This window comes from Triturus cristatus, chromosome 5_1, assembly GCF_964204655.1.
Source record: "Triturus cristatus chromosome 5_1, aTriCri1.1, whole genome shotgun sequence".
Classification (NCBI taxonomy): domain Eukaryota; kingdom Metazoa; phylum Chordata; class Amphibia; order Caudata; family Salamandridae; genus Triturus; species Triturus cristatus.
Window position 1 is genome coordinate 757,647,026 of NC_140587.1, and position 25,901 is coordinate 757,672,926.

The following is a 25,901-nucleotide window of genomic DNA, read 5'->3' on the forward strand; positions in this document are numbered from 1 at the left end:
AACTCCTCTTACAAAGGCTTTATATGGACTACATTAAAATAAGAAGACCCAAAAGTGACCTTGAATAACTTCTATGATAATTTTGTTTGCACACTCAATTTTTCAATAGTTACTTTTCCCTGCATCCGGTGCATGTTCCCCCTGCACTCGATGGAGTGGAGGGGGCTGACATGTTCCCCCTGCACTCCATTGAGTGCAGGGAGAACATGTCAGCCTCGAGGTGCAATGGTGAGCAATCACTTGCACTTAGCACAACAATGTACTGCCATTCATACTAACTTTCAAGTTTATTAGAATGTGGGGAAAGCAGAAAAGTCCTCCTTCTTCCCTCCAATTAAATGATGGCAGGCTTTCATTCTTTTCTGCAATGTATGCTTATATCTGGATGGAACTATTGGAGGTCTTGGCATCTGCGGAGCCAGGCATATGGTAAAAGGTGTGGCCTTCGTTTTGGCTTACGTTATGAGAGTGGAGCTGGGGACAAAGACTCAAGTAAGGACTCTGTTTTGAATCTCTTGCCATCTCACACAGACTGCAGCGTTCAATTGAACAAGTCCTATTTGGCACATTGATGATGACCATGAAGCACAGCAAAGAGGATATAGAGAATTCCCAGAGCACATCAAGCATCTTAGATCCATTGACTGGAAGTGATCTACTTTCTGAAAACCGTAATCTCAGATGGAGGCTCACATCTCACAGGAATCTACTTTGAAAGGGTATTTTCACAATATTGGGAGCAAGGATGTGGACTTGCTGTAATCAACTTGCGGTAATCAACTAGGCGAAGAGAAATGTTAGACTAATCTCACTCATTGTGTACCACTCACCTCCAAAATATGAGCAATGTACCTCTATCTAAGGCACTGCAAAACAAGGGGTAAATTGGAGAAGGGGCCTAAAACCAGCAAATGAGAACAGATACCAAAGCTTAAAGCATAATTCCTCTATTGGTGCATCAAATATAGGACTAAACATTCTAAAGGGAACCCCATAAACATCACAGTAATAGATACTCCACCTGCAAGACTATTTTGTTAAGGTTTCTAACACGCTTTTTGCCAATTTATATGAGGTTTAGGGAACAATGGCAGTGATAGGAGAGATGTCAGAAACCGAAGAAATATTGATAGTTCATAAAAGTGAAACAAACATGGGAGTCCTGGACCTGCCAAGAAAATTAGGAGATCGCATGTTCACAATCAAAAAGACTTGGATCGATACTCAGATATCACTCAAGAAAGTCACTGCAGTACCAGGTAATCTATTTGCCATTTAATCTATAAATGAAGAATGGGGCTATTTTGTGCATGCCTACCCTGTGACTCCTCTGTGCCTCCACCGCTGAACTCAACAAGGGAAGTGGATTTGGAGGCCATACACAACATGAATTATTAGATGGATAACTGTAAATGAAAATTATGTTTTCACTCTAATTGATATCACAGATAGTTCGAGCTTTACTCTTGTCTTTTTGATGACATTCAGAACCCCAAGTCGAAGAAGATGAAAAGAATCTTTGCTATTTGTAGTTACCTATCTATAATTCTATATGTTCTCCTGTTCTTCTGTCCTGGAGGTCTTCCCATCCAATGTTCTAATGCTTTCATTTTGCCCAAGGTGTCACTCCTGTCTTTTTTCACTGGCTGGGAGGAAGATGGAGGCTTCGGGCAGAATCAAAGGAAAGATCTTGCCAACTATTCTCATTGGCTAATCTTGTCATGCAACAGCCAATGAGTGAGATCCTTTCCTAACTTGTCAAAGGATCTCACCCACTCTGTGCCGAGTTGGGAAAGGTCGGATTGAGGCTTCACTGATTGACAGTCAGCGCTGGGCACTTCAGAACTTAAACCTAAAGCCTCCAGTGCTGACTTTATCAGTGACGCTCCACCTCATCATCTGGGGAAAGATCCTCTCCTTTCCTAGGCTAATGATGTCACTAGCCTCAAGACTGCGAGATTTTAAGCCTGGCAAACCTTGATTGCATTGCACCTGTGCATTAGAGCATGTCAGGTACCTGGCTCCCTGATTATGACATGACGAGTGCCCATTGGGCTGACCTTCACTCTGTCTGACAGCCACTCATCATGCATTCCTGCATCACCATTAGAAGGCCTACTCTGGCTTTAGGAACTGTTCAGCGGTCCCTAATATTAAAGATAGCTCACTCACATTTAGTCACTGGAATGTTGCTGCCTGTGTCTTACACCGTGAGACATTATCGGAATGGCTGGCCGTGGTGCAGTCATGCATTCCCTTGCTGACAAAAGGCTAGTCCCAACCACGTCTAAAATTCTACCCATCTTCCTCTGTAAGGGCTGGGGTGGGATCACATGGACCCACAGAGGGACATTATGTCTGGGGTATGGAGGAACTTTAAGGCCCGTCTCTTATGGGGTCAGTTTCTTCTTTAGCAACCCATTTTCTATTGCGGAACTGTGGTCACTCATGAAACTCAGGGTGCTATATTGTCTTGAGATGTCACAGGATATTTCAACAGTTCTGATCCATAGAAATCTACCATTAAACACTGCCCAAGAGATGGATGTTGACAAAATACCTTTGAAAGCACCAGGTAGGTGCCCCTGTTTCCTCCAGCATAGACACAAGCTCCAAAGGGGGGAGGAAGCGGTGGCCTGTCAACACTCCACATTGGTGGGAGCTACCTTCCACTGGACATTGGTCTCCAGTAGGAGGGTACTCGTAAGATGTTGTATGCAGGGCTTTAAGTGGAATGAAAAAACTGGGGAGTCTCTCAAAGTGGCGTGGCCAATGTAATTAAGGGGGTGGCTTACAAATCCATAGGCTAAAAATTTCTGCTTTACATTGTGTGCTGCCCGACGTGTATTTTGCCGTTTCCATCATTGCATCCAGCTATATGATACAACAAGTAACATCATACATACAAGTCAGGACTATTGGCTTTGTCAATAGTTGTTAGTTGCCTAATATAAACAAGCAGCAACTATGGCTTGTATATAATATTGAAAAAACTTTCACTTAAAGCCCTGGTGACACCAAGACAATGTTGCTGCTCCTGAGTTTCAAAAAGAGAAGGGAATCCAGAGAGAAAATGACTCTCTTTAAAGGATTTCCCTTCCCCTACAACGCTGACGTCATGCCGTAACTTCTCCACTAGTGAGAAGTGAGCAGTGTGAGCACGCGCACATGGATGTGCCTGCTGTCACTGCAGTCCAGAAAACAACGGACCGCCTGTGCCAGGGCACAAAACAGAGCCCGATAGAGACCCGTTTTGAGGCCCCCTTTAAAAAACTGCCTGTGCTCAGCACTGGTGAGACCCGGCCTACTTATAGCCCTGACTGTACGCATCACATGACATTCTATGACACACCCTGATGCTTGTTGTGGGGCAGTCGGTTTATGGTTTTGAGAACAGGATGCCCCTTTTTGGATCCCTCTTAAGTTAACCCATTCCCTGTGCTAATCAAACTGCGACAAGTTATTCCTAAGAAAGGTTTGCACAAGCTCTTGCTGTATGATTGCAATTGCAGTGCACACCCATTCTGCTGGCTGGCCCAGGTATATCAGTGCTAAGCCCAGCGCTCCTGCCAGTAACTTATGTCATCACCATACCGGTCCTGATAAGCATCTGGGACTCTGTTCCTTCCGCATGCATTTGCAAACTGCATGGTGGAATATTGACTTCGTTCCCACATTTTTCTCACGTTGGAGGATCCCACAATCCTTGTGTCGGCAGCCGGTCGTGCAGCAGGCAGGCGGCCAGCAGTGGTGCTTAGCTGTTTTCACAAAGTTGCCATCTGGCAGTGATAGTGAGGTGGTGTTGTCATCAGTTTCTGGACGCAGGAAAAGAGCGGACGCTCATCTGTTTCCTGTGGATAAGCAAAGAGAAGATTATCTCCGAAATCGTGTTACCTTGGAAAAGCAGCTTTGGAGCGGCTCGAGGCTGCGCCTGCCAGTTTCAACTTCCAGCTCTTGGAATACCTTGTCCATTGGAATTCGATAGTTAGTAAATACTGAAGTAAACATTTTATGAATATATCTTGCATATATTTAACGCCTCAGTGTGTTACCAGATGATGCGCATATTAGTTTGCCTTTGTTATAATAATTAGAGGACTATTTTTCCTTACAGTGCTGTTAATAAGTCTTCCCTTTCAGAGAACATTTGCTTTAGAAAAAAAAAAAACATATATATATATATATATATATATATATATATATATATATATATATATATATATATATATATATATATATATATATTAAAGCAATTGTTATCTGAAAGGGAAGACTTATTAACAGCACTGTAAGGAAAAAATAGTCCTCCAGAAAAAAAAGAAATATATATTTTTTTTCTGAACCTGCCACAGTCCTGTGATGAGCACTACCAGCGTCCTCAGTGATTGAAAAAGAAATTGTAACAACGAATATTACCTGTATAAAAATCGCTGCACTGTTTTACAGGCACAATTCTGAAGTTGAAACGGAAGCCCAGTCAGGGTGTTGTGGATAACTACTTTAATTTATTGTTAGGCTTAAACTTCGTTGTTCTTTTTATACTCATAAATCCTTCAGCTGTTACTATAATCGTTTATCATTTTCCTGTTTCCATTTTTTTTACGAGGTTCTTTGTCTCATATCACCTAAAAGTGCGGGCCTTGTTTACCAAAGGAAGTTCAGCACACTGGATCTTTTGTTGAAAAGGAAGACGTGGTGTGGAACCTCTTGATCCCTCGAACACAATATCCCATTACTAGGGTCAGCTTTGGAGCCTTCGCTTAGCCAATAGCACACGTGAGGTTGAGGAGTATTTATGGGAATAACATTCTCTCCCTGTTTCTTAGTGTCACAAACATTGCGGCCCGAGTTTTAAAAAAGTCATACAACTCTGGGGCCTAACTCACAAAACAGGAGAAAATCAGCAATGTTCACTGTCCAACCTCGCATGGTTTCTGTAGATTTCAACTTTTTAGAATTCACTGAAGATTTCTAAGTGATGCCCCGATACCTACAACAGCCGAACATTTTCTAACTTACTCCAGAAAAACGTGTATGAATTTTTTTTTCTCCCACAAAAATATTCCCAATTATGTTTTGGTATGAGAAAATCAGTTGCACAAGTGCAATGCCCTTGCTTGCTTTATGTTTCTAACTTTTTCCCTGAACAACATGTTTTCCCTTATACTGAAACACTTTCCGGTGCTACTGCCCCATCAATTTCAGTTGTGTTCCATTCCCATTCCTTCAAAAGCAATTTAGTGGTTTCCCTAACAGGAGCCAACACTGATCTTTTCCAGGATGAGATGGGGAGGTTGACCTGTGTGTGAATACAAACAAACGTCCACGTTTGTGATTGGTCCCAAACTTACAGGGCCTTTCTGCCCTATTTCACTTGCCCCTGCCCACACTCTGCCATGCTGGTTGATTTACACACATAAATTCTTTGTAAGTGTAATACCATTTACAAGAGTAAAGTCCACTTTTTGTAACTGTTCTATTTGTTTGTGTCAGTCTGCTTAAATGTATGCCTGGGCAATGAACTCTGCTCCGTTTGCGACGTTTAGAGAATTTTCCGCACTCCGCAGAGCACGCAGAGTTCTGAAAAACTCGGCACTGCAGAGCCGAGTTTTTTCCTCACTCACCAACGTCCTGTTGGCAAGCACGAGCAAGTAAAATACACCTGCTGGTGAGATTTATCAATGCGGGCAGTCAGATTTCTTAAAGCGGGCAAGCGTGGAAGGTCGCAACTGCTTGCATTGAGAAACCTTCCGTTTGCGTTGAGAAAGCTGCCTCTTGGGTAGAAAATCTACTCGATCTGCATGGAAAGAAGCAGCACCCTCTTGCACAGCGCATGGTGCCATTCACACTGATTTCACAGTGCGGGGCAAACGCCCGGCACTATAAATCAATGAGAACGGCATGGAAAATGCAATCCACGCTTGCGGAACTCTGCGTAGCGTGACAGAGTTTTTTGGTCAACTCTGCCCAGGCCTACTTAAATGCACTTACAGCTCTGTGAATCGTAGATACAGTCTGTGAGATGATTCCCTAGGTATCTAGAAGGGAGTTTTGGGGTTGCTGTCAAATTGTTGCTGTAGGGAACCCCTCACTTTGTTCATGCTCGCAGGTACATCAGAAGGTCGAAGTGTGGTGAGCTGTTCCATTTTTGGGTAGGGAGGAGGTGAAAGAGGTATTACAGTGCCCTAGAATGCATATAGAGATGAACATTTACTGATACTCAGTAGCACACACTGCTTCAAAGAAATCTTCTGCTGCTTGCACGCGTGGTCAGTATCCACTTACCACAGCTGAGTGAAAATATTGAGCCCTATTGTACTTCGAGAGCACAGTCAGACAGTCTTGCTACAGACAATGTAGTGCTGGTGAGAGGCCCGATGAACACAGCACTCGTGAGATGGGCGTCTTGTACTCGACCTTCTGACTACAAGAGAGGGGTTTACAAGCAAAGATGAGAAACACACATAGAATGAAGCCAACAATCTCAGTTAAATGAAGAGACACTGAAAGTGAATTAATGTAAGCATGCGTGACATGTCGACTTCAGATGTATTGATCTAACTGACGAGGTACATAATAATTCTCACTCCCTTGATAAACTGCTCTGTTCGTTTTATGTAGATGAACCTTGAAGTGATGTCCTCTATCAAATGAACAACACTCACCGGCATTACATATAAAGCATAACATAAAATACTCTGCAAAGCAGTCAATCATTTCTAAATCCAGTTTAGATATGTATACAAAGTGTGCATGGTACAAGGGACATTATTATTATTTATTTCATATGCTCATGTACTGGTATTAAATTGATTCTGTTATTCGATTTTAATTTCATAATCAATGAACATTTTAAAACAAATATGCATCTAAGCCCGGAGCGGCAGATTGCATAAAGGCAATGGTTCCCTTGTCTCATCGAAACAAAATGCACCCCACATTGAATAGCATGGGAGGACAGCCATTTTATGAGATCAGGAAGCCAGGACTTAGACAAGCTGCGGACCAATGAAAGTGGAAATGCAGCACTTCCTAGTGTGCAGCCAACTGTGGTTAGTTAGGGCCAGATGTATCAAGGGTTGTACCGTTCGCAAACGATCCAATTCACAGAATCGGCCCGTTGGCGAACGGGAAAAAGCCTTTTGGGATGAACCAACCCAAAGGCGTTCACAAAATAGGTAATTGCAATTTTTGTGATTACCCATTTTGCGAATGCGAATGCAGTTAGGGAATCGCAATTTGCGATTCCCTAAATGCAATGCAAGAAGCATTCTCAGAATGCGACTTTGCATTAAGGAATCACAAATAACCGACAACTTAAAGTTGGTGGTAATTTGCATATCCTTAGAAAAATGCACAAAATTGCATTTTTCCAAGTGCCATGTGGGGCACACTTAACTTTTTTGGGAGTGCATCAGGGGGGCCTTATGTCCCCCTGGCACCCTTGCAGTTGAATTCGCAATTTGCGATTACCTATTTGGTAATTGCATATTGCAAATGCCTTCTCATTCATTCCTATGGGCCTCTAGGCCCATAGGAATGAACGGGAAGGCATTCCCTAATAGCGAATCACAATTTGAGATTCGCTAATAGGAAATGTTAAGGATTCGCAAAAGAAATTGCAAATCCTACTTACATTGCATTTTGCCATTCTAAAATAGCAAATTGGTAAAATTCGCTATTTAGGAATCGCAAAAGCAATGCTTGATACATCTGGTCCTTAGTTTATTGCATTGAACTATACCAGCCTACTAACTGGCTCATGGAAGGTCTGCAATAGCCAGATTTATTTCATTTGGCCTCTATAGACAGGGCCACTAGAATTATGCGACAGGGGCGCACCAAATTATGTGGCAGGGTTGACTAAATTATGTGGCAAGAAAAGACAATCTATGCGGCACAATGTGGCACTTTTTTAAAGTATTAATTCATAATTGTGTAATGTTTACACTTGGTAATACTGTCTTTGCAAAGATTTCTCCTCATTAGTGTCAGGTTAACATCTAGATATAGAAAAAAGAAAATGAAAGATGACCACTTAACTCATGTCTCCACTCTTTTAGTAACTTTTGATCCATTAGAGCTAGAAACATTTTGTTTGGTTATTTCTGCAGATTATGCAGCAGATAATGGATTATGTGTAGGGGTGGGCGGAATTTGCGAAATTAACTTTCGCAAATTATCGCGAAAATGTTTAAAATTATGGCAAACAAGCGGAAATATCGCGAAGATGCGGAAGTTTTTTTCCGGCATGTTCGTGAGATTTTCTGCATGGTTGCGGGTCGCCAACTTACCCATGTGGTTGCTTGCGGGCGCGGCCATCTTGTTTTGAGTTGTCTCGCGGTGCATGATCGCGAGAAGAAAGACGTGATCGTGCGACGCATGACGTCACTGCGGGCGCGAACTGTCGCGAGACAGCGCAAATGGCTAAAAACAATACAACGTCTCATGGAGAACGCGACCGGATCAAGAAAACTTGTCGGCGAACGCAGGGATTCAGGTAAGGCGATCGCGCGAGAATGTATTATTTTACAGCGCGAGCAAGAAACAAATTATCGCCAAGCTGCGGAAACCGGAATTTTTTATATTTTCGCGCTCTCCGCGAAAATGTCAAATTATCGCAATTCCCGCGAACGGAACGAAATTTTCGCCCAGGCCTAATTAAGTGGCAAATGTGGCAAATCCACAATTGTGCGAAAAAAGCTGCACCCCAAAATCGTATAATTCCAGTGGCCCTGTCTGTAGCCTACATAGGCACAATGTATTCTAAGGAGGATAATATTAAAATCCAAGAGTTGAAAGCAGTGTCGTAAACAAAGCTACCTCACCGTTCTTATTAATCAGGCTTTAACAGGAATTTACTAGTGCACACTTTAACACCCTTAGAAGAATTTGAAATACATATGGTCACCATAGCAGAGATTTTGAGGCGAATCTCATTTTAGGAGACTATTCTTGGATGAAATGCACTGTCCACATATTACAATCTAAGAGAGGTTTCTGAGAGCTTTTCTTTGAGTTAAGGTCCTTGCTTACCATTCATCCAGTGGGCACTGTAACCTAAGATTCTCAATCCCAATTCCCCACTGTGCCTGTTATTTTGCATGTCCCCCTGAACATTTTTGTATTTCAAATACTTTTTATGTGATGTGGGTAAAGCACTAACCCAGCGCGTTATTGCTCCTGCCGAACTCTCATCCATGACTATGCAAGGGAAGAGTTTACTAAATTATGAGGGCATTAAATTATATTTTCACGGGGTTTACAGAACCACATAGTATGTTTTTTGTTTCTCTCATTTATATGTGTCTTCAATTTGATTGTATTCAAGATTTTTTTGTACATCACTACAATTAGCATCAGTGCACTTTACAAACAACAACTACAACATCATGAGATTATGGTCTCACAAAAAAAGCATAGAACAAGAGAAAAGCACATGAATGTGTGTGCCCTGATAGAGTGTGCACATTTTGGGGCATGAATGGAGTCAGTGGAGGATGAAAGTGAAAACGAAGTGAAGGAATACGTTCAGAGAGAATAGTCGGATCTAATGGCCAGACATGTAATTAAAAATTTATATTAAGCCTTTTCCGATAAAAAAAATAATCTGTGACACTTGTAGGCAAACCCTTATAAGCATAGTCTACTGTACAAATAAAGATACATGTTGTACTACAGGAAAACCGATTGAAATTGATCCTGTCCCACAGCCGTGCCAGTCTGCCTTATTTTTAGAATAATATATATTTTTTTAAATTCCAAATGATTGTTTCAAACTGAACGCTTTTTGTTGTGGTTTGATCACTAACACGTTTGAGGTACACCTGCACATGGCCTGGAATGATCGGTCATCAAACGCAGAAATATTAACTAATTCGATTTCTTGTGCAACCACGCAGAAGCACAAACATCCTATTTACCATCTAAAATATGTATTACTTTAAAGGAAAAACATGAAAACTAGCGTTGCGAATGAACGTGGCATTGATTTTTTTTTGTTCTTTGGTTGGGGGTGTTGAGAATGAGACAGTGTGGCAAGTGAAAGATGCTGACTAAAACCTGTTACATTGAGCTGTGAGATACATGATGTATTTGGAGTCACCACATCCTCTCTCCCTGGGACCTGCTTCTGCCATTACTGCTCCGATTATCACTCAGTACCCTCGGGTGATTTTTAGGAAGGAACAAATAAGAACTTGCAGAGCAGCAGTGATTCACTGCCTCACGGGCTCATCTATCCCATTGTCCTGCAGAGCCATAAACTTTTTTAAAATGCAGCAAGAGATTTGGCCAACGCAGAACCCGTTAACCAACTTAAGCAGTATTAGGATATCTGGTTTTGAAACCATTTGAAAGTTCTGCTTACATGTTAACTTTTTATACTTTTTATAATAACAATCATAGTGCATTTCCTTGAAAGTTTTATTTATGGTGGTTTTTCCACCCTTTTATGGTTTTTTATGAAATCAAATAAAAGTATATTCTCTCTCTCACTCAGTACCCCGCGTCATCAGAAAATGGCACCCCTGCGGGCCCATTCTTCGTGTCATTATCTGTTTATTCACTGCCCTTTCTACTTTCGTCTGCAGGATGATTAACAGATTTTCCCTTTCAATTGCAACCCTCCCATACTGCCGTCTTCACTGACACCAACCTACAACCACAAACATTGCTAAAATGTAGCTGTTGAGGAGGATGGCATAGTTTATATTTTGTGTGTTTTTTTGTTTAATACATACTTGCTTGTTTGGTCCATTCTTTTGTGAAGTGCAAAGAATAAGAAAATAGATCTAACTCCCTCACTAGCATATCTGACTGAATACAGCAGCTCAAAAGCAGAAGAGACAATTAGCTAATTCCTCTAAGCGATATAGGATAGATTGTCACACAACCAGCTGATGAGCATTTGATGTAGGCCAGGCCATACCCGTGGAAATACATGTGGCAATATAAATCAGGATATAGATTTAACATACTGTTATAATAAGAGTACTTTCACAAAGGAATAATTAAAGTGCAGAGGTCAAATGTCATGTTACTATTACAGTACAGTTGACTTGAGAAATCACTGAATACTGTCTTCCCAATTCCTTGGTAAAATCTTTATATGGAGAAAAAAACTGAGCCCATATTCAAAAGACTGATTTAATGAAATATGATCTCAGGTTTGGATAAGTTACATTGTTTCTAATCTGCACACATGAGAGTACAGCATGGCAGAAACTGCATCAGCTGAGAATAACATGGCTTTTAATCTTATTCTTGAGGGGTTGTGGGCATTAACACTCACTCCAGGTTTCTCTTCTCCTGGGTCGTCACATTCTCCAGTCGAACGTGCTAAAGAACAACTAACACTACTCAGTTCCTCTGCTTATATACTGTCTAGATGTGTTTGTTAATAGTATTATTATTGTCATTTATGAGTGAAGAAGGGTTGGAGTTTCAGTTAGGTGGTGGTTGTCCCAACATTTTTTTAAAACTGTATTACATAATACACATAGGCAAGAGATTCACAAACATTGAATATTCATGAGGAACGCGGCTTTTCAATGAGATCGACCCCACCTTTGCCACCTGAACCGTTTTTTAGGCGACCAACGAAATTCCTTTAGTTACAAATTCATGCTTGGAAGCAGGCCTGAATGAAAAGATATTGACTTAGAGATGTCTTGTATGCAGTGCACACATTGGTGTTTGAGCCTTCTTTCCGCTGTCAGCGACCCAGTTTCCTATTTCTTCTGCCTCCTAGCACAGTACCTGTTCTTGTGGTGTGTATTTGCTTAGCAATGTCATCGTATGGTCTCCATTTCACGGTCGTGTTCCCCTCATTTTGATCACCGACTGGTAGGACTTCCGATGTTTATATATTTTTGATACACATATCAAGAGACTGCTTTAGGCTTCAGAAGAGTCTCATTCCAGATGAATGCTCTCTGAAATCTATGAACCGATGCAAAAGTCAAAGCAAATTCTTGGGTATTTTCAAATGTTGTGGCTTGATTTCTACAGGAATTGGTTAGTGGCTAATACGCACACCTGAATTATCTATAGTTTATTTACCAATACAAGATGAGCATACACTGTGTAAAATATATAGAAATATTGCATAAACTGGAAATAAAGGCAGAAATCTCACTTATTCCCTAATTATGAGTTCCCTGTTGACTCTACAAAATCACGAGGCCTGAATTAATTATTCCAGCTGGTATCTTGCCCAGGGAGTTAATAGGCCTTATGAGTTATTTCCCCTAGAATGGGGAATAACACGTGGGACCAGGAATACAGCTCCAATTCTGCATGTTTTTCAACCTTATGGTGGGACATAACAGGTCCAAACCTGTACATATTTGCCCCCAGCTTGAAGCAGGTGATCAGTAGCGGTCCGTGGAGGGAGTTCGGTGGGGCAGTGAGGCGGGGCGGGGGAGGGGCAGGGTGGAGAAATGTAAACACCGGAATATGGATGAACGGAGGTAAGTACACATTTAAATGAATAAAACAAATTCCTTTGCGTGCGCTCCGTTCATCCATATTCCGGTGTTTACATTTCCCCACCCTGCCCCTCCCCCGCCCCGCCTCTCTGCCCCACCGAACTCCCTCCACGGACCGCTACTGCAGGTGATATGTGTTGCGATGGCTTTTTTCTTAGGCCTGGAAGAGGTAGAAGAGTGACAAAAGGACAGAGTTTTGTTTATTTCAGTTGGGTGGAGCTTTTTCTGATCGCCCCAGCTGAAGTATGATGTTTGTCAGGTGCCAGGTGAAGCAGCTGCCCACGATTCTCATACGTTTCCTGATTGGAAGTCTCCCAGACCAGAATAGTAGGGTCTAGAGTTTGAGTAACAAATAATTCTGAGCCTAAAGACACCTGAAAACTTGCAGTTGTATGATAAGTCATCCCTTTTTGGGGACACTACTCAGGGTAATGAGGGCCTAAGACTTAGTGTAGAGGGTAGTAGGGTACTTACCTCGCCAAGAGCAATAAATAATACCCGCCTCCTTGTTTTTAATGCAACCTTTATTATCTGGCACAGGAAGTCTCAGTTGTTGTTACAGTCCATATAGTGAACTCAGTGGCCTTACTATTGTGGGCATCTGTGGCATAAATATTTGCACTGTACCGATCTCCAAACCCTGGACTGGACTGGCCAGTGTTTAAAGACTCATTGAAAATTGTGTTGTTTCCCCTTTTCATGTGTTTCTGAAAATGGACAAGTAACATGCAAATGTATAACAATGAATAAACATTGAAATATAAATTACTTCATTGTGTATTTCAAAAGACAGTCTATTGAGCACCTTTCTTAACGATATTTAAAGCGCAAGCTTAACATATGGATACAGTAGTTCATGCTTTATACAATAAAAGTAAATGAATAAAAGTAAAAATGAATTCATGGTTAAAGTTTGATAATAGATAGCCTTTGATTTATGAAAAGTACCCATAACAATTCATTGTAGACAATATTGCTCACAAACGTGTTCCTTAACAATGATATTCTTGTATTGCTCTTCGATTGTGATGTGACAATGGTTGCATTTCAGAGATGATTCTGTTTCATGCTGCACATCCTTTTTGTTACAGATGGAGTGGACCTTGAAGACGACCCCAGCTGCTCCTGGCCCGCTTCATCCCCTTCCAGTAAAGACCAGACTTCGCCAAGCCACGGGGATGGTTGCGACTTTGGTGAAGAAGAAGGCATTCCGGGACTTCCCTACCCCTGCCAGTTTTGTGATAAATCCTTCAGTCGTCTCAGCTACCTGAAGCACCACGAGCAGAGCCACAGCGACAAGCTCCCGTTCAAATGCACTTTCTGCAGCCGGCTCTTCAAGCACAAGCGCAGCCGGGACCGCCACATAAAGCTTCACACAGGTGACAAGAAGTACCACTGCAGCGAGTGCGACGCAGCTTTTTCTCGAAGTGATCATCTTAAAATCCACCTAAAAACTCATACCTCCAACAAGCCATATAAGTGCGCCATCTGCAGGCGAGGGTTTCTCTCATCCAGCTCGCTGCATGGACACATGCAGGTTCACGAGAGAAACAAGGATGGTTCTCAATCCGGCTCCAGAATGGAGGACTGGAAATTGAAAGACGCTCAGAAGTGCAGCCAGTGTGAAGAAGGCTTTGATTTCCCAGAGGATCTCCAGAAACACATTGCCGACTGCCATCCGGATTGCTCCCCTAATGAAGACAGGGCGGCTCTCCAGTGTGTTTATTGCCATGAACTTTTTGTAGAGGAGGGGCCCCTCTTGAATCATATGGAGCAATCTCACAACGGTGAAAAGAAAAATTCATGCAACATTTGCTCAGAGACTTTTTTTACTGTTGAAGATCTATATAGCCACATGGATAGTCACCAGCAGCCTGAGTCCTGCAATCATAGCAACAGCCCTTCTTTGGTTACCGTTGGCTACACCTCTGTGTCGAGTACTACCCCAGACTCAAACCTCTCTGTGGATAGCTCAACAATGGTGGAGGTTGCGCCCCCAATCACAAAAACCCGCGGCAGGAAGCGTGCTGCCCAGCAGCCAACTGACCTGACTGCTCCGTCAAGTAAGCAAGCAAAGGTCACATACAGTTGCATCTACTGCAGCAAGCAGTTCTTTTCTAGCCTTGCAGTTCTGCAGATACACCTGAAAACTATGCATTTAGATAAGCCTGAACAGGCCCATATCTGCCAGTGTTGCTTAGAAGTTTTACCTTCGCTTTACAATCTGAACGAACACCTTAAGCAAGTGCACGATGCTCAGGATCCAGCTCTGATCGTCTCTGCCCTGCAAGCCATTGTATATCAGTGCAATTTCTGCTCAGAAATATTCAACGACCTCAATACTCTTCAGGAGCACATCAGATGCTCACATGGATTTGCAAACCCCGTTGCAAAAGACAGTAATGCGTTCTTTTGCCCTCATTGTTACATGGGATTCCTTACTGATTCCTCCCTGGAGGAGCACATTAGACAGGTCCATTGTGATCTCAGCAGTTCCCGCTTTGGCTCCCCAGTGCTTGGAACCCCAAAGGACCCAGTGGTGGAGGTGTATTCTTGTTCATATTGCACAAATTCTCCAATATTCAATAGTGTCCTTAAACTGAACAAGCATATCAAGGAGAACCATAAGAACATCCCCTTAGCATTGAATTACCTTCACAACGGTAAGAAATCCCGAGCCCTTAGCCCCTTGTCGCCTGTTACTCTTGAGCAGAACTCTTTAAAGATGATGCAGGCAGTGGGAGGAGCACCGAACCGCTCCACCGGGGAGTATGTCTGCAATCAGTGTGGTGCTAAGTATACCTCCTTAGATGGCTTTCAGACTCATTTAAAAACCCATCTTGATACAGTTTTGCCAAAACTGACATGCCCTCAATGTAACAAAGAGTTCCCGAACCAGGAGTCCTTGTTGAAACACGTCACGATTCACTTTATGATAACCTCGACGTACTACATCTGTGAAAGTTGTGACAAGCAGTTCACTTCAGTGGATGACTTGCAGAAGCATCTGCTGGACATGCACACCTTTGTGTTTTTCCGCTGCACCTTGTGTCAAGAGGTGTTTGATTCTAAAGTCTCCATTCAGCTCCACCTGGCTGTCAAGCACAGCAACGAAAAGAAAGTGTACCGGTGCACTTCCTGCAACTGGGACTTCCGCAATGAAACTGACCTCCAGCTACACGTTAAACACAACCACCTCGAGAACCAGGGGAAGGTGCACAAGTGCATTTTCTGTGGAGAATCCTTTGGCACTGAGGTGGAGCTGCAGTGCCACATTACCACCCACAGCAAAAAATACAACTGCAAATTCTGCAGCAAAGCTTTCCACGCCATCATTTTGCTAGAAAAACATTTGCGTGAAAAGCATTGTGTCTTCGATGCTAAAACTCCAAATTGTGGGACAAATGGAGCAACTGAACAAGTTCAAAAAGAAGAGGTGGAGCTCCAAACACTGCTAACTAACAATCAAGAATCGCACAACAGCCATGATGGTAGTGAGGAAGACATTGACACATCTGAGCCAATGTATGGGTGTGACATTTGTGGAGCGGCATACACGATGGATTCCCTTCTACAAAACCACCAGCTCCGAGATCACAACATCAGGCCTGGAGAAAGTGCCAGTTTTAAGAAAAAGCAAGACCTTATCAAAGGGAACTACAAGTGTAATGTGTGCTCGCGGACATTTTTTTCCGAGAGCGGCCTACGAGAGCATATGCAGACTCATCTGGGGCCAGTGAAACACTACATGTGCCCTATCTGTGGTGAACGTTTCCCCTCACTTCTAACCCTTACTGAACACAAAGTTACGCATAGTAAGAGTCTGGACACAGGAACGTGCCGAATCTGTAAACTGCCCCTACAGAGCGAAGAGGAATTTTTAGATCATTGTCAAATGCATCCAGATTTAAGGAATTCCCTCACAGGGTTCCGCTGTGTGGTGTGCATGCAGACGGTGACCTCCACTTTAGAACTGAAGATCCATGGGACATTCCACATGCAGAAAACCGGAAATGGTTCTGCAGTTCAAGCCACAAACCGCCCACAGCATCCTCAGAAACTCTACAAATGCGCTTCTTGCCTGAAGGAGTTCCGCTCTAAGTTAGATTTAGTTAAGCTTGACATTAACGGTCTGCCCTACGGGCTGTGTGCGGCTTGTGTTAATCTCAGTAAGAGCGCGAGCCCAAGTATCAATGCTGCCCTGAGCGGTAGTAGGCAAGGTTTGGGCCAAAATGATAACTTAACGCCAGTTGAGAACAAAAACAAGACTCCGGGGCTGAAGACTCGATGTTCTAGTTGCAATGTTAAGTTTGAATCTGAAAATGAGCTTGAGAACCACATTCAGTCAGTCCACAGAGAGCTTGTTCCCGATAGTAACAGCGCGCAGCTAAAAACACCCCAAGTATCGCCAATGCCCAGAATAAGTCCTTCTCAATCGGATGAGGTAAGCTTCATTGTCTTATGGTTTATTGTTATTTTCCCTTATTTTTCCCCTGTCTTTCATAGTCTTGAGCAAAGAGACATTTTCTTGGCTTTTATGGTATTTAGCAACAATTTTGTGTTTACAAAAAGTGATTTTAACCAAAAGTCGCAAAATGAGTGAAATTCTAACTCCATGTTTACAGGCTATCGGGTCTCTTTCTCACATGGCAAGTTAGCCAAGAGTAGCAAACTATGTTAGCTACAAGGAACTAGTATGCTTGGTGAGTGCAAAGAAAGGTGAACACAGGTGGCGAGAGGGGATATTATTATGCTCTGTGTAAGAAGAGTTCGAGAAAGGATTAGTTGAGTCAGCAAACATCAAATAGGCTACCACAGCCAATGTCCTATCTGTAATTCTGAAAAAAGCGTTAAACTCAGTCCAGTTTAAACGAGAGCCATTAGTTGGTTGTTTTGTGTTTTTCATGTTACTTACTCTCTTTCTATCCACCTGTGTCGTTGAATATAGCGATAAGAGAAATCTTTCCAATTGTGTAAATGTATGACCTATTTAATCCATTTTAGAGATTTGACTTTTTATCTCAAAACATAGAACAAGAAAGCAGATTACGTTTCTTGTGTACACATTGTTTAAAGAGATTGAATTGTTGGTGCTTGATGGTGCTCTGAAGTGCAATTCCAGAATGAAAACCTGATGTGCCCCAGAAAAGAAGAATGGGTGCAAAGTCCGTAGAAATTATGCGTCATTTTATTAAGGTCTTTCCGTGGGTAGTTCAGATTTACATTTGATGTGGGTGTTGCTGAATACTCAATATACATAATACACTCATATGTATGACAAAAAGCTTTGTAAAGCATGCCCTGTCCGAGGCAGTGTAGGGAGCATGGTTCAGGTGCTCTGAGAGTTGAAGGAGAATTACTTAGATGTGTGCTGAGAAACCTAATATAAAAGTAAATGTAATACAGGGAACTACATGCGAGGTAGTCGGAGGTATATCCTCTTTACACTGACCTAAGGAGACTTTTCCAGGGGCGTGTGTACAGGAGCCCTGCATGTGTTATTTTACTAAATAAAAGGTCAAATACTGGGCATACAGTGGTAAAATTGTTTGAAATAGGAGTGAGCACTTTTACTGTTGAATAACAAAGAGTTTAAGGCCAGGAATTTCTGCTCTTAGTTTAGACCATTGCTTGGGTTAGTTTTTTAGGATGATAATCTACTGAAAGTGTGCTCTGTAAAACTGTCTTTACATTCACAATGTATAATTAATTCCCACTGGCCATCATCCTCCTGCTTTTTGGTCACCTGTGATAAGATGGGGAAAAACCCATGACTCTGGGCCTTTAGGTTTATCCTATTATTAATATGATATTTGTCATTTTCTTGTCTGATGTGTGTACTTTAAGATAATGTAGCAACAGGCCAGGGTCTTTAAACATCTGGACTCAGCTTAGCTGACCAGTTCCTGAGCCATTTAGAGTTGGGCAATGTTGTGGTCCAGCATGTAGAGATTTTTGCTTATTCGTATGTTATTTTCTTTAAATCTGTGTTTAGAATATATTCAAGTCCTGTTTTGTTTTTCACAAAGTGCCAGATGTATGTTTGGGGCTGGACTCTAGAAATGAAGACCTATGTATTTAAAGTGTTAGCTCTTAGATTCGCTTCACACTGACCATCATTTTCCCTCTCATCTCTTAAAGGATACCAAACAGAGCAATTGTTTAATGGGTTAAGATGTAGAATTGCAGATGATAATCCTAAAACTAGAGTCATAACCAATGTAGAATTTTTCAGAGCCAGTTATGCACCCACTGGCACTTTTGTATTGCCTTGAGAGAGCCGGTGAAACAATCAAAACCTTTTCAATTGCTTTAATCGTTGGTCTTCAAATTGCATAACCTGTTTTAATAACCGCTGAGGTATTTTTCTTTATAACATACATAACTGAGTCATTCTGTCCTCAATGCCTCAACAAGACTACCATGGTCAGACACTTCACCAGATTACATATCTCTCTCAGCTCTGGGAAATGTCAGAAGCTCATAGTGATTGAGCCCCCAATCCAATGGCCTAGACTACAACATTCTTACTGGCCAGACTTACTGTTATGTCATTTTTAATATGTTTTTTTCTATCAAAATTGTAATTGTTTGTAATAAACCAAACTATAAAGATTATTGCATGTATGTACTGGCCTGTTTCAAACAATCCTAATCTCCTTCTGGCTTTCAAAAAAGGAGATTCTTCATCAAGTCTCAAGAAGCAGATCTCACTCCTTCTGTCCTTTTCCTCATCTCCGAGCCACCGTACTCTGCATCAATTGTATACTAACCACAGGACCTGCTTCTCAGGATTACAGTTGGTCCCGCCTCAAGGACAATCAGCAGCTCTCCTATTAGATGAGCTATCTAGAATTCTCTCTTCTCTCCGGGTGTTCAATGTCCATTGGACTCATCTAGCCTAAGCTATATACCTCTCTGAAAAAGCTTTGTAAAACCGCTTAAAAATCATTTTCATAAACAAATTGAAAGCTGCCCAGAAATTACATCTCATCAACAGAATAGACAATGCAGGTAACTTGTCTAAAGAACTATTTCAAGTTCTGAATGAGTTTATAAAGCCCTCCCTGCACCTCACCTGTACAGGCCTCACAGCAACTCCTCAATACTCTAGCAGACTAATTTGAATTAAAAATACAACCATATATAAGAATCTCACCCTCTGCCCCACCCCAGCTGATTCTCCCACTGTTACTATCCCCACCTCACATTTCTCCTTTGCTTTGGAATATTCTGCACCCATCAACCCAGAACTTGCTCTGAAAACTATGAGCAGAATCAAATCAGGATCTCCTTCTGATCCTTCAACCCTCACATTATGATGACTCTAGTTAACACCCTGCTCCCAGACATCACAGCACAGTTCAACCTTTTTTTGAACACTGTGACTGTACCTCAGGCCTGGAAAACTGGATAGGTGATGCCAATTCTTACAAAACTTAATGCAGATCCACTAAAACCCACACATTTTAGGCCCATTTCTCTTCTTCCTTTTCTTGGTAAAAAACCTATAGAGTCCAATGAGTCAACAGCTATCAAGCTATCTAGAATGCAACTCCATCCTAGACATCTCCCAGTCTGGATTTAGAGCCTCTCGAAGTAGAGAAACCACTCTAATGGTGGGAATGGACGACATCAGACTTTCCCTTGATCATGGCTATCCAGCCATGCTGGTACTACTTGATCTTTCCTCTGCCTTTGACACCATCCCACACACTGTTATGTTGCAGAGACTATCTGAGTTTGCTGTCCCTGATAAAGCATTGGGATGGTAAAATAGCTTACTAAATGATCTAACACAACTGCTATACTTAGGACCATTTACATCATGTGTCATGTCTATAGAGAAGGGGGTATCACAGGGATCATCGTTGAGCCCCATGCTTTTTCATATATATGTTGCCACTATAGCAAGAGTAGTAAGATCCTGTGGTCTGAAGATCATCTCAAATTCAGATGACACACAGTTGATCATATCAATGGGTTCTAACCCCAAACTTACAAAACCTAAATTCAGAGACTGTATAAGGAAAATTGCTTTTGGGATGTCTTAAAACTGCCTACAGCTGAATAGTAAAAAAACTGAGATCTTGCTGTTTGGCAACGTCCACACATACTGGACAGATGATGGTGGCCACCCAAATTGGGTGCTGCCCTTCAACCTAAAATGGTAGTAAAAAACCTAGGCATCCTGATAGTCAGCAGCCTCATAATGAAAAAAGCAGGGTGGGTCTACACGTGGTTCCTGTTTCAGAATCATGTGAATGCTTAGGTAGGTATTTCAATGGATAACTCTCCATTCTAGAAAAACCCTTACGCAGGCCTTGGTATTTGGCCGCCTGGATAAGGAAAACTCCCAATTGGTTGGAGCTAATGAAACCCTACTATCAAAACTTCAGGTAGTTCAGAATACTGCAGCAAGCCTTGTTTGTAAACTTCTACCCTGCACTCCCTCAGAGCCCACCATCAGATCTCTTCATTGGCTCCTAACATAACAAAACATAACATAGCACAAGCTTTATTCGAGATTATTTCTCATAAAAGCACAGCCTAAAATTAAACATTACAAAATAAAAACATAACATTTACAAATATGAATTCATATAGACATTCTGTGCAGCTCGTACGATATTAGCGTAAAAAATTTACATGTAACAAGTAATTTTACATTATTAGACAATAAAGATAAAAGGAAAACCTAATTAATTAATCCCCCCCAGAAAACGTCGCCTGATAACCCAGGCCCATCCCAAGTATTTAGCTACCCCAATGACTATCGATTCATGAGTTGTTGTACATAAAATTCTGAAAGCCACTGCACTGTCTCGTGTCCCCAGGTTTTTACATACAGGTGTGAGCCATAATCTCCTGGGTAATGAGTAGGCTTTACATACAAATAGAAAGTGACCTACACTCTCTTCTGCGTTTTCACAAACTGGACATAACCTACTAGTCGACCTATGCCAACCTGACGTTAGTTTTTTTAGGGGAATAGTTCCGCATCTTAGCTGGAAGACTAGCTTCCTGTCCATTGGTACCGTAATAGTGTCCCAATAATTTTCTAGGATAGGAAAAATTTTTGTCTCCAAAAAACGACCAGCCATAGAGTCAGACCTAACGTCTTTCAACAGATTACCACCCACCCAATCCCAATAATGTGATTTGAGGGCTTCTTTGCTTGGGAACTCCTCTTCCACTGGGTTATTCCAAAGGTTGGAAAACCCCAAGTTAATTAGCATGGCCCTTAGATTTTTAAGCCATTTTATCTTGTGGAAGATGTCTTCCTTAATTATCCAAAGAAAACCCTCTGCATATTGTCTAATCTCTGGAGTTGTCCAAAGACGTCTCCAGTAGAGAACAGGGCGCAATCGCGCTCTATCGGTAATTGGGCGTCTACCCAACTCCAGGAACAATGGTATTAGGGGGGTGCTCTGTGGAAGTCCTGTAATCCCTCTGAGGAACTTGTTCTCAGATGTCTGTAGGGCCTCAAGATTGTCCCAAGCCCATAACTCCGCACCATATAAAGTGGCACCTAAGACCTTTGCATCGTACACTATAAGTGCGGGTTTAATCGGTTTTGTCTTGGATTTGCGGTGTTCTCCCCTCAAAGCACCTGAGAGTTGTTGATGTTTTATGGCCACTTTTTCCAAATGATGCAACCAGCCAGTGCCCTCTGCTATCTGTACCCCTAGATATGTAAACTCCTTAACAGTGTCTAACTTGCGATTATTTAGGGTTACCTTGGGATAGATTCTACGGCTTGGGGTAAAGGCCATTAGTTTCGTTTTCCCCACGTTTACTTCAAGCCCGTGCTCTGTGCAAAAAATATCAAAAATATTTAATGCACGTTGCAGCCCTACAGGGGTTTTAGACAAGATAAGGGTATCGTCAGCGAACATCAGGATCGGGACCCTGGCGTCCGCTAACGAAAGAGCGTCTACGCTTGCTTCCAACATTCGCTTGACAATCCCATTAATAAATAATGAGAAGAGTAAGGGAGCCATGGAACAGCCTTGTCGGACACCCCTTTCCACGGGGAAGTCCGAAGTAAACTCGCCATTCCCACCCCACTGTACTCTTGCGAAATTGGATTCATGTAGACGCATGATTAGTGTAAGCAAATCAATAGGAATTCCCATTTTTTTCAAAACCAACCATAGCTTAAACCTGGGGACTAAATCAAATGCCGCCCGCAGGTCGACAAACGCGACATACAGGCAGCCTCTTCCCAGTAAAACAGTCTTCCACCGCAGTATGGTAAAGCGGAAGACCTGATCAATAGTGCTGGTAGCTCGCCTAAAACCAGCTTGATATAAGGAAAGGGCGTTGTTGGCGTCAACCCAGTCCATAAGCTGGTTTGCAACCATTCTTCCCACTACTTTTTGCATGGTTGCTATTAGGCTTATGGGCCTATAGTTGGCAGGCAATGAGCGATCTCCCTTCTTATGGATGGGAATAATAATTGCACCTTTCTAAAGGTCGGGGACCACCCCCCCCTTGGCTAGGGCATTTGCTACTAAAAAGATATACCTCACCCATCTCGTCATATCATACTTGAAGATATCCGGGGGTATCCCATCTAGATCTAATCGCGATTTCTACTTCTTTAGGGGAGAACAAATTGTCAATAGCATAGACTGGCGTTATGCCCTCTCCTACCCCGGGGCGCGTGACTTCGGCATATTGTGGTCTGAAGTAGTCAACCCAGGCATCTTCAGCTACATTGTTATCAGGCTTTGCTGGGCCACCTCCTCTACCCCACTTAATAATTTTCCAAAAGGTCCTAGAGTCCTTATTGCTAGAAGCCTCTTTTAACTCGGCCCAGTGGTCTTCGTCCCATTTCCTTTTGGCTTGGAAAATGGCCAATTTATACAATTTCCTTGCCTCTTTTATTGCGACGCGGTCCCTGTTCCTAATAGCTTGTCCCAATTCTAATCGTGTAGATCTACATTGGCGATTGAACCACCTTCCAACATCCTGGGTTTTCCTCCCTTTCTTACTCTTGGTCAAAAAACATGGTTTAAGGAGGGAAAATAACTTGTTGTGGATATCAGTGATATCCCTAACCCCGGGAACTATTGGGTCAACCGCCTCCATTGCGGTAATTGCACTATCAACCTCATGGTTGATATAGGTCATGGTTTCCTCGTTAGCCAATACCCTTGGCCATTTTAGCCTACGTTCGTCATTGCTCATGACTGGAATCTGATCATTCTTTAGGTGTAAGTTTCCCACTCCAACATTCCACCACCTATGGGTCACACAAAGGGGGTTGTGATCACTTTCTACTCTTGGCCTAATGGCCATATCAATAACCCCCTGCCACAACTGGAGACTACATATTATATAATCAATTCTGCTCCTGCTGTTACCGTTATCAAAGGTACAACTACCCTCCTTGTCCCCTGTGGTTCTCCCGTTCAATGCTCTTAGACCATGTTCCATACAAATAGCATTTAGTAATAGGATGTCTTTTGTCCACCTTGGGACGGGCTTTAAACATAAAGATGGTACTCCCCAAAGATTGTCCTCATCCTTCCCTAAGGGATCATTTGTGCAGTCTAAAGGTTCAAAAGTCCTATTAAGATCCCCGGCTATTATTACCCTGCTATCTTGGGACTTGGTCTCTAAGCAGGCAGACAACAGCTCTAAGGTGGAGGAATTGGTTGTATTACTGCCTCTTACATAAACATTATACAAATCCAATGACGGACCCTTATCTGTGGAGATTCTTAGCAGTTGCAAGTCGCTAGTTCCCAGGTCCAATATTTTGATGGTAATATCCAAGTCTTGTTTTATCCATACAGTAAGACCTCCCATGGGCCGACCCCTTCCACCTTTCGATGCTGGTATCGAAAAGTTTAAGTAACCGAAACAAAACAGGGGGTCACAAGCCCAGGTTTCTTGGAAACAACAAACATCAAACCCACAGATATATTCCACCCAAAGTTGGGAGTCTAACTTACTACTCAACCCTGCAACATTCCAGGATAGAAGCGTACCAAAGCTAGACTCCGACCCATCATAATTGTTGGTATAAGAAGATACTCGGGAAATCATTGGGCTTTTGATGTTATTAACGACCTTCCCAGGATCAACAGTGGGGTCAACAATCATATTAGCTGTTATTAAGGGTAGTTTCACAGTACTAGCATTTATATTTTCCTTCCCAGTACCTCCCTCTACAACAAAACTCCCCTGCTCTGTGTAACCAACAGTTAAGATTGTAACAGTAGTACCGACATGATCTTCACAGGCCCCCTTGGACTCGTTATTGTTCCCACCATTACTACTGTTCAACTCTCTAGTAATTTGTCAATATCCCCACCCTGGGTCCTGCCATCCAGCATGAGGATTATAGTTTATACATGTGGTATAATTCTGACCAAATGATGAAGCTGATGTGGAAGTAATTGGCCATAATGCAGTAGAGGGGTTCAGGGGTTCATTAAGCAGGCTAGTCAGTACACAGGTTGGGCGGGGGTAGAAAAAGGTAAGATCTACAATTCTAATACCTCCCTTGTTTTCACCCCATCCCTGCCTAGTTATCCATCCCGCCGCCCTTGGATCTTGAAAGTTGACCACAACACAGTCCCCACCCAGACTTTTCGGTGTATACCCTATCCAGTCTATTCTCCTTACCCCTATGATTAATCCATCAATGTCCCCTGGGAGGGGTCTATTCTCCCTTAACCAGTGCATGATCTTATTTTTGAGCATCTGGAAGGTTTCTCTCTGCCCTATGGGAAGTGGTGGAACATTTATAAGGACTACTACATAGGGGAAGGAATCCGGAGTAAGATTTACTGGGGGTTTTCTGTGTTTTGGCTTTATCAAGGGAGGTGGGATTGATTTGGAAACTATAGAAACAGGACGGGGTGCAGGTTTCAACACCAACTGATTATTAGTTGGTTGGGTTGGTACTAGAACTTTACCCGCTGGAGGACATACATTGGCCCCTTTCTCAGCCGCGAGATTGTTTCGAGCTATCTGCTTGTTGGTTGCTTTTGTGGGTACTGGAGCTTTACCCACTAAGGGGCATACAGTAACCCCTAAACCAGCAACAGAAGATGAATTTTGCGACTGGGATATCATAGACTGAGATGGATTTATAGTATTAGGCTGAAGTTGAACAGGGCCTAAATGTACCAAATCAGTAGATTTGGTAGTTGTATTGACAGTGGTGTTACTTGTCTTAGAGGGTAAAGGGGAGTTGTTTTGAGACCTTCTTACCTTATCTTGAGTGACAAGGTTAATATTGTCATAGGGCTTTGTACTTAAATCCACCCTGGCATTAGCTTTAATCAAAGATTTTGTAGAGTAAAAATTATCTAATGTTGCCTGCTCGAAGTGGTTTAACCTATCAGAAAGCTTGGCAATTCTATCCTCTATCGGGATAAGTAGTAATCT

The 25,901-nt window shown here is 42.3% G+C and overlaps 1 protein-coding gene across 5 annotated transcripts in view; it reads left to right on the top strand.

The window, feature by feature from the left end:
• The window catches only part of ZNF521 (zinc finger protein 521), a 685,278-nt gene that overhangs the window by 275,716 nt on the left and 383,661 nt on the right, over positions 1–25,901 (top strand). For all 5 annotated transcript variants that reach the window (XM_085605733.1, XM_085605734.1, XM_085605738.1 and 2 more), the window contains one exon: positions 13,583–16,935. In XM_085605733.1, the coding sequence (XP_085461859.1) occupies positions 13,583–16,935 (3,353 nt within the window). The remainder of the gene's footprint in view (positions 1–13,582; positions 16,936–25,901) is intronic.